Source organism: Sitodiplosis mosellana, unplaced genomic scaffold, assembly GCF_009176505.1.
Source record: "Sitodiplosis mosellana isolate CC-2019 unplaced genomic scaffold, AAFC_SMos_1.0 Smas_scaffold_30, whole genome shotgun sequence".
Taxonomy (NCBI): Eukaryota; Metazoa; Arthropoda; class Insecta; order Diptera; family Cecidomyiidae; genus Sitodiplosis; species Sitodiplosis mosellana.
The window spans coordinates 3,668,055-3,688,298 of NW_022595272.1; the positions used below are offsets into that span (position 1 = coordinate 3,668,055).

Below are 20,244 nucleotides of genomic sequence, written 5' to 3' on the forward strand. Positions count from 1 at the left end.
TCAAACCGAAAGAAAAGAAAACGAAAGAAATGACCATCGGAAACCGGTAGAAACAGCGAATTCAATTTAATTTCGTTTCATATTTTTGCAACCGATGTGCTTTTTCTCTCCTCGTCGTGAGTAACAACAGAAAAAATGCATGAAAGCATCGGAAAAAAATGGAAAGAGTGTGAAATGGTGAGAAGGAAGAAAAATCATAGTGGATTTGGAGCGGTATGAAATATGAAAGGTGTAAAAATTGATTCCATAGCCGTAACTACCGGTGTACAGTTCCCAAAGTTATTGTTTTCGGAGATGACAAACAAAGGCGGTGAAGCGATGTGACGAAGCCATGGAAATGGCAATAAAGCAATATATTAATAAAAAAAAAACCTTTTTTCGACGGCAAATTTATGAGGTTAATTAATTTTTTTTTTTGTTGTTGTCGATGATCATTCGGCGGGATTTCGATTAGCCATAGAATTCGATAACAACAAACAAGCAATAGCCGATTGTAGTCGTTCGACGGCGACAACGGTGACGCTACACAATTTAATTGGTTCGCAATGAAAGCGGCATCGTTCCAGATGCTTGATAACGATAGCCGTTGTTCTTTGTCGCTCACCGTCTGAAATATTCAAATCCCAACATAATTGTGTAGTGTAATACCAATTAATGAACGAGAATATAATTTCCAGGCGAGCGAGACATGCGTCGACGGAGAAGAAAAAAAACGACGTACAGAACTTAGCAAACTCGATAGCAGTCGAGAGAAGAGAGAAAAAAAAATGGGAAAGGAATGTCAAAGCGAGCAAAAAAACATCTTAATTAAAAGTCATCAAAATGAAATTGAACCCGATCGAGAGGCATAGTGTTGAAACACAATCGACGATAATCAAAAATCAAAATCGATTTTTTTGCTTTGTTTTCTCTCTCTCTCTTTCCCTCTCGTTTGCTAATGAAATCAATTTGTTCAGATATGCCCGTTATATTAGATTATCATAAAGACGAATCAACGGGGAGCATTCAATTAATGTTGACAAAGAAACAACAGACGAGAGAGAGAGAAAAGAAAACCGAACAAATCAATTTTGCCTGATAAAATGAATGGCATTGTGGTTTTTCGGTGTTGAGACAAAAGAGAGTGAGAGACGACGGTTTTTGTGAGATTTTCGTTTGAAACGTGCCGGTTTGGTGATCGATTAAGATGGTAGATTAGTCATTTCTTCATAAATATAGATTTTGTAAACAGAAAATTTGGCATGCGAGCAACAGAGGCTGTCATTATATGTATGATTATTATGTTTGTAGGCAAATACAGTTGAGTGTTTGAACAAAAATCAGATTGTTCGAACTCAAGGCGAGAACTAAAACAATGACCATTAGAAATTCTATGACATTGTTTGATGAACCAACGGATTTTGTGTGTTCTAAGCGGCAAACGAAAGCGAGAGATAGATGAAATGCCGGTCATTGTTTTACGTCAGGCACAAAACTATAAAGTGCCACCCACAAAAACCAAAATCGAATGGCAAGTTGAAATGACTACCGAAATCATCACACATCGAAAATCGCCCACATCATCTCAAAAATTCAATAAATCTGTGTTTTTACTTCTGCCTGTCTATCGGTTTTCCACACATTATATTCTGTAGCTGGGACACGAGCTAGCTAAAAATGCAAGGCATTGTAGCTCTGTCCATTGTTCTTCAAATTGATTATTTTTTTCTTCCAGCGTTTCTGTTGGTTTGTCATGAATGTTTTTGTATATGCTCTTTGCTGTACACATGATGCGATGGATGGAGTTTCAGTTCCATCAGTTCGTTCAACACAAACCTTTCAGCATCATAAATCGTCAGCGTGTTTTCAAAACATACACATACACACACACACACACACACACACTCACACATACACGTTCGCTCGCAAACCGAACGACATCGACAAAAACAGAGCGCGCCCATTTAGAAGTGTTTTGGCCAGTGGTTCAGCACGACAATGGAATGAAGGGCAAGAGCATGTGATGTGCTATCGTTTCTCTGGTCATTGTTTTAATTTCTCTTGCTTGTTTTCGTTGCTGCTTTTTTGTCGTCGTCGTTGTCGACAACATGGTTGTCGTTATGCTCGCTTTTCGGTTTCATGTTTGCGAGATGATTATAGCAACGTGATTTTTGTACAATCGCCAAGGTTTTAATATAATGAAATACTGCATTCATTCGAACGGACACTGGCTACGGGGGATTGTGTGTGTCTGTGTGTATGACACTCTTTTTTCTTCGCTGAGGACTTCCACATACTCCGTATATTTTGTTATGTGTCGTTCCGGTGCTATCAACGATAGAATTATGCGATTAACAGCAACAGCATCACACCCATACAATGAGCACAATGAGCATTGTGACAACAAATAACATTTAATTGTATTTCTGCTGTGTGGTCAAAAGTCGCGTAAAACACTTTCTTTACCGTTGCTCTTCTGCTGCTGTTGTCGACCAGCCGAAATGTGAATATCCATTCGGTTGAGCTCTCGGCCAGAGTAATTTCCCTTTTGCATCGTTTTTAACCACATGCATTGCCTGCGCACATGACATAATATTTATTGGACGAACGAGCGAGCGAGTGAACGCTCATTCTTCCTTTTTCTTTTTTTCCCCGTCTCTTCTTTCTCTCGCTTGCAGCATCACAGCTCGAGCTGTGTGTATGTGATACATTTCACGATTCGTCTTTTGCATCTTCACCATTTTTATGATGATTTGTTTTTATCAAAACTTTTAGTACTGTTATAAATTACACACAGTTGTTGTTTATTTGCACGTCGTGTGTACGTTTCATTTTGTCTGTTGCTTTTTTGATTTTTGCATGTGTGATGATGAATGTGCAGATTCGGTTTTTCATCTTTTCCCATTGTTACATTTCGATCTCTGGCTTTTTCATTTCACCCATTCACCAGAGCATTTTATGCAAACACACCGACTCTTACCTGTTTTGATGCTTCTCCTGTGTCTTTTTTGTGTGTGTTTCGCTGCAAACCATTTATTTCATTTCGAAACGGTAAATGATATCATTGCAAATGTTACACCGACAGAAAAGAGAGTTGATAGTCGAGTGAACCGAACATTAAGTTAAGCGAAAGTCACCACCTGTGTGCATTTATCGAATTTTTACAGCTATTTCTTTGCCAGAAAAAAACCCAGCCCAACCAAAATTCCATAGGCAAAGGCACTCTTGCGAAAGGTTAACTCTTTATCCAGAAATGTGTTGAGCAAAAATGTGCGATTCACTTTTGTTGTTAAATTAGGCTAAATGGATTCGATTCTCTTTCGAACAAGAAGCAATCACAAATGGCACCTCAAAAGGAACCGTTTGTCTGTTGCATGCGGACTCGATCACAAACAAGAGACCAGTTGTTTCAAAGTTGTGCCTCGATTGGTATGAGTGACGAGAGCGCGGATGCCGTTTTGTTATGGTTTCGAATGGGTTTCCCGTTGTGAAAATCGAACCATAAATTACGCGTTGCTTGGGTGAAGAGAGCGTTTGCGTGAAAAGATCGATATGAAAGTGAACGAGGTGGCAAAAGCATTATTAGGTGTTTCGTTTACCAAATACGGTCACAAAACATCTAACCACATTTTTCAGTCACAATTCCAATCGACGCTTTTAAAACAAACGCTCGACAAAATCGATCAAACACTTAACAAAAAAGAACTCTAATGAGCCAGCCACAATTTTCAGTGTCGGGCTGAAAAAAAAAATCTCTGAGTTTTGTCCATTTTATGAAGCCATTGCCATGATTGGATATCAAATTGTTTGTTTAGCCAAAATAGTATGCCAGCGTCTATAAACACGTACACCATCTAAATAACATGGAACTCAATTAAATTGTTTACGTTTTGTTTATGCGCGTGTTCTTTTCTTCATCTGTTGATTTTTTTCGATTTGGTGTTTCAAAGTGCCGACCAAAATCGATATATTGAAATTCCACACACAAAAATGTCGAATGTGTGTATATCGTCACCAATGCGTGACGACAACAACGAAAAAAAAAGTCATAAACCTAAAGCCAAGCAATATTCGACCTCATGCAGAGAGTGTTTCTGATTCATAATTCATCTCATTAATTCGAAACTATTCGAAGCGTAGCTTCAGAGCAGCATAGACATGAACATAAACATACCACGCTTCGAAATGTGCATTTATCACCGTGGTAAAAATCTGAGCTCATTCTTCGGGTTGCTTCCATTGTTTTGCTTGGCAACTGTAATAGAAAAAAAGTGCAAAGTGTTTCACAACGAATTAGATTCAATTAAAAACGTGCATACATTCGCATCCATCGCCATAATCGACAACTTTTTGCATCGTTCTAATGGTTCTCGTCTGCCTTTTTTTCCAGCAGAAGAATAGATTCTTGCTGTTAAAATCGCTAAGAACGGTACAAATAATGCCAAATGCAGACAGGCTGCACAATAAGCCACAAAAGATCATGTAAGATATTTGAATGAAAATGGGTGAAAAAAAGAAATTTAGAAATTTTTCGTCCTATATTTGATGAGAACAAACGGTAAACCGTTGATAATTATGAGCATGGTGCACAATTCGCGCCAATTTCGGGAATCGCATTTGCTTTACTCGAGTCAATAGCGGCGATGTGAATTTGGTTCAGTGACACCAATACAAAGCAACACGCTTCATTTGCTCAGGGTTGGCTATGCATGGTACACGCTCGATTGGAATGTTGTTCCGTTTACACAAAATCACTGCCATTTGAAACTCTTTCTTGACTGTGTGTGGCCGAAACACATTTTCGTCGCCTGTTGCCGCGTGCAATCCGATCCGATGCGGAATCGGCTTAGTGTGCAATATCCGATTGAAGGGTGAATGAGTGAATGAGAGAGTGTTGCACACAGTAGCCAATTCGAAGAAAACGGTACACATTTCATTGTGTGCGAATGAAATAGCCACACTGTTATTTGGTGCGAGCGGCAGGCATATCCACTTGTTGCTACTCAGCGCACATTTTTAAGTCGTATCCTGGCGAGCATTTCGCATTCGGTGCTCTGGTTTCAACGAGTGAAGACACGTTTTGATCGAGTGAAGGAAAATCACAGCCAGTGTCAAAGTGACAATGTGAAAAAAAAAATTCAATTTAATTGAAAACGAAATTGAAAGCGAGCAAGACACAAGTGAAAGTCGGTAATCATGGCAAACGAAGAGATGGAGGAGATACAACGTTTGAGAAACGAAATGCAAAATCTTCATGATAACATCATGGTTGCGCAATTCGATTTAGGTAAGACACAAATAATTGTTGATCCATTTTTCCATTATTCGAATCACACAAAGGATTTCACGAAAATGGCAGAAAGGTTTTCATTTGTAGTTTTTTTTTTCTGAACTGTTGCGATCAAAAAATGTAGAAATATTTTTTTTTTTCGTCTCGATTGCAAGAGATTTCCGATTTTAATTCGATTTGCATGCGAAAAAAAAGTGTGATTTTGGGAGTCAAAGAAAAATCCGTTAGACAGATATAAGTTGGTTTCGAGCGAAAACCATGCACAGTTGAATTTTCGGAATGGCTTTGAATTTTTGCTTAGCCACACAGTTGTCTGGTTATTCCAATGTTTCCACATTTATATTGATTGAAAATGATCTTCTAGCGATCGAACGAAATTCAACGCCACACTTGTTAGCTGCACTCGAAAGAGGAAAAGACAACCAGCAAGAATTGAACAAGCTACAACAATTCTTTGCTCAATGCTCGCACAACATGGACGAAACCGAAAAAATGTAATGTTTTTTTCTTTTTCGCGAAACAAGAAAAAAACACAGACGAAAAAAATTATTCATATTTTTGTTTTGCACAGCATGAAGAAGTTCGAGCGTACATTGGTCGGCCCCGGATATCATCAAGATATTCATTGTGCGGTCGAAGAAATTCTCCGATATCGACAAAAGTTATCGAATAAACGCGAAAATGGACACAAAAAGCGAATTGCTAGTTTGGAAGCGGAACTCATGCGACTACCCCATTGTAATTACAATGCTTTTTTTTCTTCAATTCTTTGATTCCAAAGAGAATATTTTTTGGAATGCCCGACAAACATTTGACTTTTCAATTTTTTTTGTTCGTTTTTCCTTTTCGATTTATAGACCGAGCCATGGATGCAAAACGCAAACGGTTGGAACTACTCGAAAAAGAGCTCGAGGAAATCGATCGTCAATTTGCTGCGGAACAAGCAAAGACTGACGCAATCGAGAAAGAAAACCAACAAATTTTCGAATCGTACGAATCGAATTTTCGTGAATTGGAAATCGAAATCGCCAATGACGAAGCTGAGATACAACAAATCGTAAGTAAAACGACAGCAAGAGTGCTCTATTTGTGAAACAACAGAATCGGAAATTAAATTGCGGTACATTTTTAATGGAAAACATTACAGTTGGCAGAACTTGGAGAAGATACTGCACCAGTTGCCGAAACGAGTGAAGAGCAGCCGATTGTACAGCCAAGCACAACAGCGGCTACAGAACAATTAACGGTAAAAATGTTTTTAACGGTCAATTTATTCATTAATTCTGAAGCCGCTGATTTTTTTTTCTTCGAATCAGGCTGAGATACCATTGCATTTGCAAAAAATGGAAGTCGTTGAAAATTTGCCTGAAATCATGGACGATAGCTTCGAAGAATCGAGCCCAAACATCGATCAGCTGTTGGCAATAGCTGTGAGTATTGGTCCAATGGAAGTTTTAATATTGAAATTCAAGATTTTGTATCAGATATTGAGCAATGGGGTTATTTGCTTGCAGAATTCAAGTGGTCCAAATGAAACCAGCAGCAGCTCACCAACAGAAGCTGACAGCCAAAACGTTTCAAATCACGCACCAAATGAACCGACCGATCAAGATGATCCAAGTTATGCGCGACCAGAGCATTCACAACATTCTGACGAATCAAATGTGGTCGAAGCCACAAATGCGCCAACGTTCGTTACGCCATTGGCACCTGTTCCGCACAAACGCAAAGAAAGTGGACCCGAACAAGTGTCGCCGGCCAAAAAAGCCCACTACGAATCGAATCGTAGCCAATTCGCGAGCCGTGCATCATCACGCGAACCGCCACGAAAGTCACCACATGAATTGCTACAAGAACAACGTGAATCGCCACGAAAATCAGCGCGTCAATTGCCGCAAAATGAAATTGGCTCAACCGAACGCAATCGAAGTGGCCGCATTGAACCCGTTTTGAGTTTGGTGAAAATTGAATATCCAACCGAACAGAAGCGTATGATCACACAGCCAACTGCACAGGTTTGTTGAAAAAAATATTGATGTTTTTTTTTATTTGACATTTTTTCTTGGAATTGAAATATCAATTGGACAATTTGACGAACAATTATGCACAATCAACCATTCATTATTTGTAGTCACAGTCGGGCGTTACACCACGTGAAGTTTTATCGGAGTTGTACGTTCAGCATCGCGAGAATGAACGATCACGTCACTCGAATCAGTCATCGGCATTTGCGCCAATTCAAACACATGCACGCCATCAAACCACTGATAACCGATCGGGCAGTTTCTCAGTCTCAAGCGGTCAAAGTGCTTCCAAAGCGCCAGCAAAGTTTTCAAGTGCCAAGGTTTGGAGTGAAATGAGCTCATTTCATTGAATTATTTGAATTTATTCGTTGGAAATTTTTCAGGCAACGGCTACAACTGTAGCTTCTGCTCCACCTAGTGTTGAGGGCACATTGCGTATACACACACATCGCCGAAACGAACAACCAGGCATGTCTCGCTCAGGTCAACGTGACCACAATTACCGCACTGGTCGTAGCGATGAACAAGTGAGTAAAATTTAAATTCAATATATCGACCACTGTTACAATATTTCAATTGTTAAAACCAAAAAAAAAAAAGTTCCGCGGAATTGGTGATGACAAGTCATTCTCCAGTATGGACTTTCCTCCCCAACAGTCGTCAATGTTTTCAACCGCCAAGGTTTGTAATGAAACGAAAATGAAGCCCATTCAAATGAATTGTTCAAAGCAAAAAAATTTATCCGTTTACAATTTTAAGGAAACGACTGTCAATCCGGCTACAGCTTCTGCAGTCGAAAGTACATCAAAGAAGCGCACACATGATGGCAACGAAACTACTCACAAGCCCAATGAACAAACAGACTCTTCTCGCTCAGCTCGACATGGTGTCAATGAACTTTCTCACCGATCCCGAAGCGACACCGATGATGATGTGAGTAACTGAGTTGAATTCAATTGTCCAACAAAAACATATTTGTTTTGTCACCAATTTTCAGATGTCCACATTTGGTAACAACATTGATTTCGACGAGTTTTCGTTCGATGCTGGTTTCGACCCAGCAAATTCGGTATGTAAAATCCAAGCAAAGACTTTATTCATACGAAAAACACGATTGAACAACTTGTACGCATTTGTTTTTCAGGCAAGAGAACAACGTGGCGAATCGAGCTCATTCGATGGCGACGCATCATTCATTGGTGTAAGTGTAATCGTGGTATTCTTATTTTGCATGCATCAATGTTCTTATTTCAATCGATTTGCTCTTCTTTTTTTTGTTTCCAATGAAGGATCTCTCGTTCAGCGAAAATCGCAGTGGAACTGGAGCGGGCGAGTTCAATTTGGACGAATTAGCAGACTTCGGTTTTGATGATTAGATACTCATTCTAACGTACATTCGCAAAGTCAAAACATTCGCGCAATCAGCGCTTTTCGTCACTGAAGACACCAAATTTCTTATTTAGGTCTTTCGATAGACTTGAAAAAAAGAGGATTTTCATCAATACTTATCATTTTCAACTTTTTTCTTTACATTTATTCTTTGATTTTTTTTGTCATTTTTTCTCATTATTACGTTTATTTATCCAAAAATCGATCGAAACATATCGAAAAAGACTCAATTGATCAAACATTATCAACAAAACATTTTGTTCTACCCCGAAAAAAAAACGAATAAAAATATGGAAAAAAAACGCTGAAGTCGAAATAAAGAGGTAAAATAAATGAAACTGCAAAATGTATATTTTTTCTTCAATTCGTTGATGCGATGGAATTTACAATTTAAAATATAAGGCGCCGGTCGTCGGCGCGATGGTAAGTGTATCGAAATAAAGAGTGTCAACAACAAGCGTTCGTTGCAAAATGGTAATTGAATACTCAAATTAATGGAAACGCACTGAATAATTCTGTGCATTCGGAGGCGTTGGTTGGCTGTGCCATTGCATCAAGCTCGGTGAAAAATTGAAACAATAACATAAGTGTTTGTTTCTCGAAACTTGAATCGAATAAAAACAAAATGAAATAAAATGAAAAATGATCAAAATCCCAAAGCGTTTGCAATTTATCAGGTATGTAATGCAGTTCGTCTTGGCAAAATAACGCGCACGTTTAGGTATTCGCATGTGATTGTCTGTGTTTTTGTTTTTGGTGCGGTTTTTAGAATTGCTGGCTATCGCCTCCGCAAAATGTTAGGCTCGTTTTATCCATAAAAGGAAGAGAAGGTAATTCCACTTCGTTCGCGCAATGGAGCCAAATTGAAACGAAAAATACCATTATGAAATACATTTGAGTCGGTCGGTATGATAATAGACGAATCGAATCGATACACAGCTGAACGGGGCATAGAAACACATGTGGTGAACGCTCCGTCTGAGTGAATGTGTAATAGCATACGTTCAAAACAAAGCGTTGAAGGTTCTTTTTTTTTAACGTATACTGAAACTGATCCAAAGCGACTTGCAAAGACGTTTCATACGAAATTTTCGAGCTCGAAATCTCGTTGAGAACAAAACTGGAATGAATTGTAAGCAACTAGCACAAAAAAAAAGAGAATTGAAGAGTGGAAAAAAATGAGAGCGGCGTCAAAATTCTGTTCATATGTAGATACGTTCAATAAATTAATCATAGTTTGTGTATATGGCAGTGATGGCGTGAAGTGAGGAATAAATGAAAACAAAAACAGAACAGAGAAAAAAAAGCATTGCTACTTCCAGTGAATAAAGGCCAAATCTGCAATTATACACTTAAGATAAGAAACGGAGTTAGAATCGGTTTGAATGCGAAAAACTGTTCACAAGTGATTGTTAATTGATTGCAATGCAAAGATATCAACACTTTGTCCGCTATGCGCACAGATGCAACAGTCAATTATATTCAGATACATATAGATATGTTATTCGTCTATGAAACATTTCAAATGTCATTTCTAAGCCATCATTCAATGCTTAGAATTTCGCATTGAAATCAAGTGAAGCGCTGGCAATTCGAAATGGTTTGGAAATGGTACGAATCGTATTGGCACATGTACAAAGTTGTCGTTTGTGTACACGGGCAACAACTTAAGCAACGAACACACATTGATTATGGGCAGAATAATGCCCATTATCACCAGCTATCAGTTGACTTTATGACTGGAACATTTAATTATTTTACACGTTTTGCACAACACAACCATCTCAAACTGAACGAAGAACGCAATGCCATTTGTCAAATGGCCCCAACTGTTCAAACCGGTTCGCACGAATGCAATTTATGTATAACGTACAAAGATTACTTAGAAACATTTTTATATTATTTCTAAATTACTTCCTTCGTGCGCTTAGAGCGGACTGTGTGTGTGTGTTTTTATTGCACATCGGTATGGAGATGTAGATGCACATGTCTTATTATTGGCCAAATGACGAAAAATAACGGAGCAGCAAATCTTTACATTGCAGCCAGCATCATTTGCTTGGCCATTCGATGTGGCAGTACAAACAGGAGTCGCGTGCATTTCATCATTTTATTGGAGAGACCATATGCCAGGCTGCTGCTGTAATCTCAGGCAAAATTCCCGATTCCACAGTGCATTTCCTGCAATCATATCACCATTGCCACCGATGATTTTCCAACCATTGTATAAAATCACAACCGATAATCACATCTCACTTTAATGTCGAATGAATGCCTGTGCGGCAATCAAGAGACAATTTCCACCACGTCAAAATTATTGATTGGCCATAAACCGTGGCATTTTATTACAATTGCTCGTTGTACTGGCATCCGAAATGTTTTAGTTTCATAAAAAACATTGACGATAAGAATTAAATAAATTCCGTTAATAGTTGGCAGTTTTCACAAACAAACAAACGAACAAAAAATAAAAGACGACTCAGACGTTCATTATTGCGATATTGTGGTGTGGTCAGTTAGTGCAGTTCTTTTCATAAGTATGGACGAAAAAAAAGTTCATCGTTTTTATTTCATTAACACGTTCCTTTCGGATAAACATGATTTCATTAGCATTCAACAAAGTGAGCGAGAACGAGAGGCGCACAGTTGGTGGGGCTGCATTTTTTTGGTTGTCTTTTTTTTTAACGATGCACATCAAAATAAATTCCACCGCCACTGCGACAAATGATTTTAAGTAAAACATATTCATGATCATTAATTCCACATACAGCTATCGCATGATACGCGGCGATCATTAAAACAAATTTAGTGCTCAATAATACCGCCCCATTCGGGACGCCGCCACTCAATTGATTGCGGCGCATGCACAGGCATACACACTCTCTCTCTCTTGCCTTACGCCAATCCAACCGAAATTCGCTCGTAATTGGCATACATGCGTGTACACTTATATGTGATGAAATAAAGTCCGAGCTCACGACGGGATAATATCAGTTGTTATGAATATGAAATTTTGGGCTCGAAACGAGAGTCCAAAACAACAACAAAAAAACAAGTTCAGCGTAAATTTACGCGTGCAATATGGTATTTCTTTTGTGAGGCTCTTGTTTATTGTGTTGTTTTATTTGTGGTGCGATCGTAATCGTATATTTACGAGATATTCGTCGAATGAAGTGCAGTCGTTGTCTGTTTTGTTTTTTTTTTTTGGAATGATTCCGTTAAAGCCAAAGTCGAATGTAATAAATGTGCAAATCGTATGGGGAGAGAGAGAGAGAAAGAAAAAAACACCGCCCACTCATTGTTTAATTTATGCATCTTTGCGGCGCACTTTTCGCACTTTTTCTCGTTCTACCATTTGGTGTACAATTCATTTGACTCTCCCGTTCGCTCTATCTGCAACTCACACTCGCTCAAGCGGCATTTTCATCTGTACAATTGAATTACCAAGTTGAAGCCATAAAAACCACAATTCGACCGAAATTGCGCACAAATCGTATATTTCTTTCTTCATAATAATTTGTCTGTTTTTATGATAATTTGCCAGTTGCCCAACACATGCCATTCGCAGACTGGAAGCTGCTGCTGCTACTGCTGCTGCTGCTGCAACAACAACGACGACGATGGAAAAATCTCCGTTTCAATTTTTCGTGTAAATGCTGGTTTTCCTTCAGCAATGCCATTCATCGTCGCAAATGATTTTATTTGAGGCTTAAGAATAGATTCAATTTTTTAAGCATGCCGCTTTTCGTGTCATCAGTCTTTCAAACTTATTTTTCATTCGAAGGTACAGTTTCAGTTGCCGCGAATGGATGTTGCCGTTTGAAGCCATTTACAGTGACATACGATGGGTTATCACCGTTAGAAAACGTACTCTCTCGCAAGTTCACCGAACGAATTTAAAATGCATAACCATTTTTTTTGTGCGTCATCGTCAAACACAATGGTGCATTATTCAAATCATACGGCAAAACTAGAACATTTTTCGAGCCAACTACAACGAAAAAAAACCACACCAAAAATGGCATTTTCACCGCAAGCAAATGCTAATTAATTTATAAATTCGCACGATTGCGACGGTTTTTCTGGTGCACTTGCTGCGTTGAATGCACTCATATCTCTCGCTGCTGCCGCGCATTCACTAGTATTTCTATCCGTTTTTTTTTCAATTTTTTTTTTCTATCTATGTTGATTCCATTGTTTACATTTCACTTGTAGCATAAAGTGTGTATTTTTCTGCGGTTTAACCTCGGTTTCAAAACATATCGATCATTTTGAGGCTTCTAACATAACATTTTGTTTTGTTCACGTAAAATCATAAAAATTATATCACTGAATCACTGCAAAAGCAACGAAAAAAAAGAGTCGAAAACAGCAGGCAGAAAGCGGTAATGTGCAATTTAAAGTAGTATTTGCATTGTTTGGTAATTTTAGAGGTTTCGTTGCAAATAGAATTTGCACAAGTCACGTTTGCTGGCCAATCCACAATTCAGATGAGTTGTAGTCGGAATAGAAAATCGATAATAACATGCATGCAAACTTAAATTATTAAACCGGTGGAATGTTCTTGTTTGTTCTGCGATTTTTTTTCTCCTTCTGCATTTCAAATTGTACTGAGGAAAAGAAAAACAATAATGTTTCTTTTCGAAGTTGATCATTAGTTTGGCAAGTGCAAGACCAGTTCAAGCATTTACACGAGTTGCAAAACCAAACCAACGGAAGAAAAAAACGACTTGCAATGGGAAATCTCAAAACCGAGACATGCAACGAGAAGTTAGCACTCAAAGAAAATGATATATTTTACCAGTGGAAAACCCGAAAACTTTAAAGTTTTCAAATTTAAGCGTTTAACTATTCTCCAAGTCATTATAAAGTGTGGTGGAGAAGCAAAACCAAAGCAACGGCACATGCATGCTTTTATTTCAGTTCAACAAGCGTCTAATTAGCTCGTCGCCGCTGCCGTGGCCGCTGTTGCCGTCGCTTCTCATTCACTGCACAGCTCCAAATAGACCAGATCGCATCGTGGAAGTTGGATGTGTGTGTGTGTGTGTGTGTGTGAATATGCATAACATTTTAATAGGTAAGAAACGTTTCTCGCTTCGACAAATGAGTTTTGCATAATTTTGAGCACATAACACATCATTCACCATTCTCCATTCGGCCCAAATGCCATATTCTCATTTTTTTCTTTCATTTTCAAGATCTATGCGTAAATCTGCAAAGTGTTGGAGATTTTATCATTTACTCGAAGCACTGGAAGAATCTATGCCATACGTAAATGAGTTTGAAACGAAACGAAATGTATTCTAAATTGACACATAATATGAAGATTACGGAAAATTAATCGATGAAAATCATATGCGCCCATGGAATTCGGTTTGGACGATGATATCAAGCGGTTTCTTTGTCATTATCATCGTTTCGATCGATAAGTCTTCAAATTAAACGGGAAATATCCCCGAAATAATGGAGCCATCGACAGAAAGTAAAGTTTATTATTATTAAGCATTTTCCCACAACAGACAAGAAAACAACACGAAATCTTCGCATTTTTCATCACGCAGTGTGACCAGTTTGTTTGGGAAACGCTTAATTTATTCAATTTCGATGAGCAGGTATTAAAAATGACAAATGTTCCGAATGACATTCGGTTGTGTTGTTGCTCATTTCTAAGCTCCGGCTTGTTTGCAGCCAATAATTAAATTGTTTGGGATTTGCTTGAGATGCGGCTACTGCACGAGTCAAGTAAGCCATCCGATTGAGACTCAAACATGGCTGTGATTATGCATACAAACCAAGTGTTTACCAGGTGGTCAACACGTTTGGTTATTATTATCAAATATTAAAATACGTGATTGCATTAACCTTTTGAACTTGAGTTTCTTCACAATTATCGCATCGAAAATGGCTTTTCAAAGACCAATCGAAGTGAATGCGCTTTGATTGCGGTTCACGTCAATTTCAAATTTTAAATTTTAATCCGGTCATGCAGCATATCATAATCAAATTTATATGGGATTTACATACGCATTATTCCCTTTTGCCCGTTCGTATAGCTATTTTCGTCGTTCGCCATTGAACGTCGCAATCGAAAACGTTTATTCATCGATTCGCTTGATTAATATTTGATTAAGCATCGTGATAAATATGATTTTGATGAAAGATAAATGGTCGCTGAGCCTCCTTTGTTTCAGTTGTTTCAGTGTCACTGGTCCAATGGAAACGCTTTTGGTCATTTTAACCGGCACATTTTACCCATTACCACCATAATGACAAGTAATTTATTATTTTCAAATGCACTTTTAATTGAGTCGTTAGCTGCTATCTCTCTTCCTCTCTATTTTTATTTCAATGGTACCTTTGATGATCTAATCATCAGATGGATTTGTTTGCTACACATTGTTGAATCATTTTATGATTGAATCAGAATTCATCATGTGCATACATAAATGCGATTATCGAGACTTTTATTAATCGATATTCTTTGATTGGTGTCCTCCATTCCTTTATTTACAAAATCCAATTCACATGTTCGAGATGTGAAAGCTGCTACGAACAGAATTCAATTAGATGCAATTTAATCAGAATGGACACAAGAAAAATGAAGGCAAAGCGATAAAGCCATTTTGCATTTGCAACGATATCAAACTCTCTTATTGAAATGATTCCGATGAAAAAATGAAGAGAACCAGTCTTTTATCTTCGATCACCAACTGAGAGTTAATGAAAGGTACAAAGCAGGAATAGCAATAGCGTTTTACAACCTGAAATACGGAAAGTGTGGCTTAACAGATGAAGCATATAAAATCATTGGATTAATTACTCATTGAAAAACTATCTTTTACTGTGCGAAAAAAATGAAATGTTCTATCGTCAGAAAGAACCACACGAGACTCGAAAAAAGTGATTTATTTGTACTCAAAAGAGGTTTTTACCAGGAAATTTAATCAATAAAATCAGATTTTGTGGATATTTGAATTTAAATTCGAATCTAGAAAAAACTTTGTATAACATTTGAATTCAAAGAATTTCCAAATGCAACATCAAATTTCAAACTCACCGGAAGGTAATAATCAATGGCCAAACAGTAATCGAATGGGAAATAAATAAACGCAAATGTTGCCAAAACATGTAGCTTACCCAGAGATGTGTGATTAAATGTATAGAACTAATTCGGTAGTTCGATGGTTGTTGGGTTCAGTAGCTGTATTCCAAATGGTGATGAATGGCTGTCAACAGGCGGTACAATCCGATCGGTGCTGAATGGATGCTTCTGGATAAATAACAACACTTGATGCACACAATATGTTCGTATCGAAATTTATTACTTTGTTTAATGTATGGGTATGGGTATGTGTGTCGGTGTTTGATGAAGAGTTGAATCGAATGCGGTTTAGTTTTGGTTCTGTTTGGCCAAAATTTCGGACAAATCACATAACACAATAATAATACTCGAAGCGATAAATTCAACAACTATCTCTGTCCATAATAAAATACATTCAGAAATTCATTGATGGAAATTTTGCTAGGAAAATGTATTCAAATGCAACATAGAAAATCCAATCAGTCTCAATATTCTCGGTGGATATTTCTGGGTATTTTTTTTCTTCCCTTCTATTCAGTTCGTTATTGTATCGTTGTATTTTCGTATCGAAAATAAGCAAAACCCAATTTGAATATAAATTGTATATCAGTTCACGTTTATCAATTTCAGTTTGATGTTGAATTAAAAAAAAACACACACACAACACACGCACACAAAATGTGGTGTATAGAAAAAAAAAGGAACGAATGTTATTCGATCATTCTATGGGTGGAAAATTCTTCGTAACGGGATTTTCTCTATCTCTCTATTGAGTTTATATTTTTGCACGGTTCAGCACAGTGTGTCGAGCGATGAAATTTACCGAGTACATGAAAATCCGTTAATCCAGTTTATGTGAGCACTTGATGGTCTCTCACTCACACGCATTCACTTCAATTGCAGATCGGGGATAATTCGCTTTTATTTCATTGAAACATTTGTTTCAAATATTTCAATTCACACGCGGTGTCAAAGGAATCCAACGCAAATGTTTCCCGTTTCAGAATAAAAAAAACCATTATACACCAAAATGAGCACTCAACTACGATGATGATGAGAGTTTTCCACGGCTAATTGCCCAATGCTCGGATGTATTTTCGTTCGCAATTTAAAATTGATTCGCTTCACTCGGTTTTCAGTCTCATCCCGCTCGTTCGCTCACTCTCTAATATGCACTCTGTTCAGTTGCTGTAACGGGGATGATTTCATTTAAACATATTCCACTTGTCACAATCAGCAATAGTGCTCGGCATTTTCTATTCAATTTCAGTCTTATAATTCATTTATGTGCAGCACTTCAATGTATTTTAAGCCCGATGCAGTTTCAGTGTTCACTAAATTGTTTGTATCATATACACACACACACAAATTTTATGAGCGCGTACTGTGAACATTTAAAAAACAAAAATAAACATATTGTGAATATTTTTATTCCACTAATGTAATCGTTTAAGCAGCTTAACAGAAATACACTAAGCAGCCATACATCGGACACAAATTGTAAAACGCATGCCCATTTTTTCTACATACACACACATGAAAAGCTGAAAAGAGCTTTTTGTTCGACGCAAAATATATGCTCGTAAAAATATCACTTATGAATTTTTGTCTATTTTCGTTGCACTCGGGATGCACCAGCGGAAAAAGGTTACTATTCGAGTAGATTTGCTTTTCTTTACTCTTCACTGTTCATATGAATTCTTTTTTCTTCTTGCTCTCGTTGGCCCGACCTTTTTTTCCGCAATTTATAGGCTTCTTCTCCAACTTAATTACTTTTTCATTAATTATTCGTTTTGTTTCCTATTTCACTCCGGTTATGGGTCAACACTTTTTTACACCGCAGTTTCCCGCAACCACTTTTTTAGCCACGGTTCTCTCGGTTAGTCTCTTTTCTTCTAGCGTTTTTTTTTTTAATATTGTTTCAAAACTTTTTTTCTTCTCTTGTAATTTGAACACAATAACACGCAATTTAATTCGCAAAATCGGGTTGATGAACAGTAATTATGCCGCAACAAATAGGATTTTATTCGCTTGCAATGGGTTGAGAAAAAAAACTAACGGATTACACTTCTCCAGTCACATCGTTTAATTCACTGTATGTGTTTCGTTGGTCGTTTTCAGCGTCGAGCGATGAATGTGTCAATCAGCTTTCAATTGCTGATGATCAAACTAGATGAAAAGTCAATCAATATTTGAAACTTGCCTCACTTCCGACGTACAAAATATTTTTTATAGGAGAAAATTCTTTGCACAAAAATTTCACCATCAAATATTCAAATCAAATCCATTTGCCACACAAAAATCCACCTGCTCAATGATCAATGCAGAATAATTGACAAGAGGTCAGAAAATTGAAGTGAATAAAAAGCTTGTGTGTATCGCATAAAAATGCAACATGAACGTGACGTTGAACTGCGCGTGCTCCGAACGATTAGTCGATACTGAATAGCAAAAATAAACATACGCATCGCTGAAGTCAGCATTATCTCAGCAGCGTCGAGCGCTCTCTCTTTTTTCCGCTGTTTTTGCTTGTTCGCTTTTCACATCTTCATTCGTCGGAGCGCGTAAAGTGGTTCAACGTATCGCTTTGTACGAGATACGAAACCAGTGTGTGTATGTGTCGAATGTCGACACAACAAGAGCAATGTTTCGACCATGTATTTCTTACACTTTCAAGTTTATTTCCATTCGATTCTTTCGTACCGTCATAACGAGAAACAGTTGTGTGACTGTGAACGGCAAACAAGATATGAAACTGAAGTGGGAGATTTGTCCAAACCGCGAAACACGGAAGAGAGTAGCGAAGAAAATATTAAAAAAATACACACTTTGAGCATCAAATATTGATAAGATTTGGACATAACGAGCTCAGGTGTTCGATAGCTGTGAGTGAATGTTACGATAGATGATATATTCATTTCGGTTGGTTCGTCGTCACATTGTCGCATTACCGCATCGTCACCATCATCGAGAACGATAGAGAGACGATCTGCAAATGGATGCTTTGGTCCAAATGATGATTTTCGATGCGAGAGTCAAGGCAAACAATTGACCGTAGCTTAAAAACCAAAGTGGTTTTTTATTGTCCCACCGCATATCTTTTGGGATATTTGCATTGAAATATGCGCGATTAGCAATTTCAGATTAAGAAGCGGTGTATAAATTTTAGATTCGGCTTGCGCCAGCCTTTAGAAGAAAAAAAAAATTCTACGCAAATTGATATTTGGCATAATTTAACTGATATAAAAGCACACAAATAGAATAGACTGGTGATCGGAACGTACGCTTCCATTCATGATCTGATCGTCTTCCGTATCTTATCGGCCAAAATGGAAGACAAACGCAGACGAAGCATTTTGATGTGGAAATATCCCATTGAAAGCAAGCTGTTTGATTAGCTTTACTGAAAGATTTTAATCCGGTTATCAGTGAAAAAGAATAGACTCAAATTTCTTAATAAACTATTAAAATTCCATTTATTTTATTTTTTCGCTGATCTCTCATTTTGCCGGAATTTAACAGAAATTCATGTTAGGCCCATTGAATCATCTCTAATTGAGATTGACCGCTGTGCCGTCGACCATTTAATAGCGATTGATGGAGTTTGTCACGTTTTGTTGTGTAAATGTGTCGGCATTATTCAATCGCCACAGCTGAGAAAAGAAAATATTAACCGAAAACATGTATTTGCACTAATTCAATCCAATCGTTTTGTTTTTATTCAGCCCGAATATTTCAATCGAAAATAAAACAAATGCCGTGCTAATGAAATGGGATTGCTCCATTCAAAGAAAAAAAAAGATCATAAAATCGGAAATGGGTCTGATGCCAATGCTATAATATAATCAAGCCGTTACGAATTTACAATATTAAACATCGATAAGAGAGTCCGCTTAAGATACCAGTGCTATCATGCCACAAATATTTTGAATCGCGAGAATTTGTGCATGAGCATCAAAATGCAAATTCAGTCAATGTAATCTTAAAAGCATCGATTTGCGAAAACAAATTAAACGATGCATCAATTTTTATGACTTAATTGCGTCCGTGCGCGATCGCAAAGGCAAAAATCGTTTAAAAAAATGTGATAATTTCAATTCAATATTTATGCGTTGTCGATGAGCGCCAACGGAAAAGGAGAAAAAAAAAATGATGTGATAAAATTTGAACCACCAGATCATTCACCAAACCAGATCATTTACCAGCGTTAAGCCATAATGGGAAAATTTGAATGAATTTCTTCGAATAGCTTTGGGTCGACGCCAGGAAATCGACTAATATAAAAGTGAGTTCTTTAGCCACAGCACAGAGAACCGCATCTCTACAAAAAAAATATCGATTTTCTTCTTGTTTTAACGAAGTGGTTCGCCGATTTTACGGGGACGCAAAACTTCATTTTTATTATTCATGTCGAACATTGTAATATGTGGTAGAGAGAGAGAGAGAGAGAGAGAGAGAGAGAGAGAGAGAGAGAGAGAGAG

At 37.6% G+C, this 20,244-nt stretch overlaps 2 protein-coding genes across 4 annotated transcripts in view; one reads left to right on the forward strand and one right to left on the reverse strand.

Annotated features, from left to right (window-relative positions):
- Positions 1-18,186, reverse strand: part of LOC129569021 (irregular chiasm C-roughest protein-like) — a 112,106-nt gene extending 93,920 nt beyond the window's left edge. The window contains exon 1 of one of the 2 annotated variants that reach the window (XM_055447402.1): positions 15,820-18,186. The gene's annotated coding sequence lies outside the window, so the exon portion shown is untranslated. The remainder of the gene's footprint in view (positions 1-15,819) is intronic. The other variant, XM_055447404.1, reaches the window with a different exon arrangement.
- On the forward strand, positions 5,014-9,020 carry LOC129569023 (uncharacterized). 2 transcript variants are annotated; one of them, XM_055447407.1, is made up of 14 exons: positions 5,014-5,266; positions 5,634-5,763; positions 5,841-6,007; positions 6,127-6,326; positions 6,417-6,515; positions 6,586-6,699; positions 6,784-7,284; positions 7,401-7,613; positions 7,677-7,820; positions 7,894-7,974; positions 8,053-8,226; positions 8,291-8,362; positions 8,438-8,494; positions 8,583-9,020. In XM_055447407.1, exons 1-14 carry the CDS (start codon positions 5,176-5,178, stop codon positions 8,667-8,669), a joined length of 2,130 nt encoding a protein of 709 aa, XP_055303382.1. In that variant the 5' UTR covers positions 5,014-5,175; the 3' UTR covers positions 8,670-9,020. The 2 variants fall into 2 exon arrangements, with proteins under 2 accessions (XP_055303382.1, XP_055303383.1); XM_055447408.1 differs by lacking the exons at positions 5,634-5,763; positions 5,841-6,007.
- Positions 18,187-20,244: the final 2,058 nt, after the last annotated feature.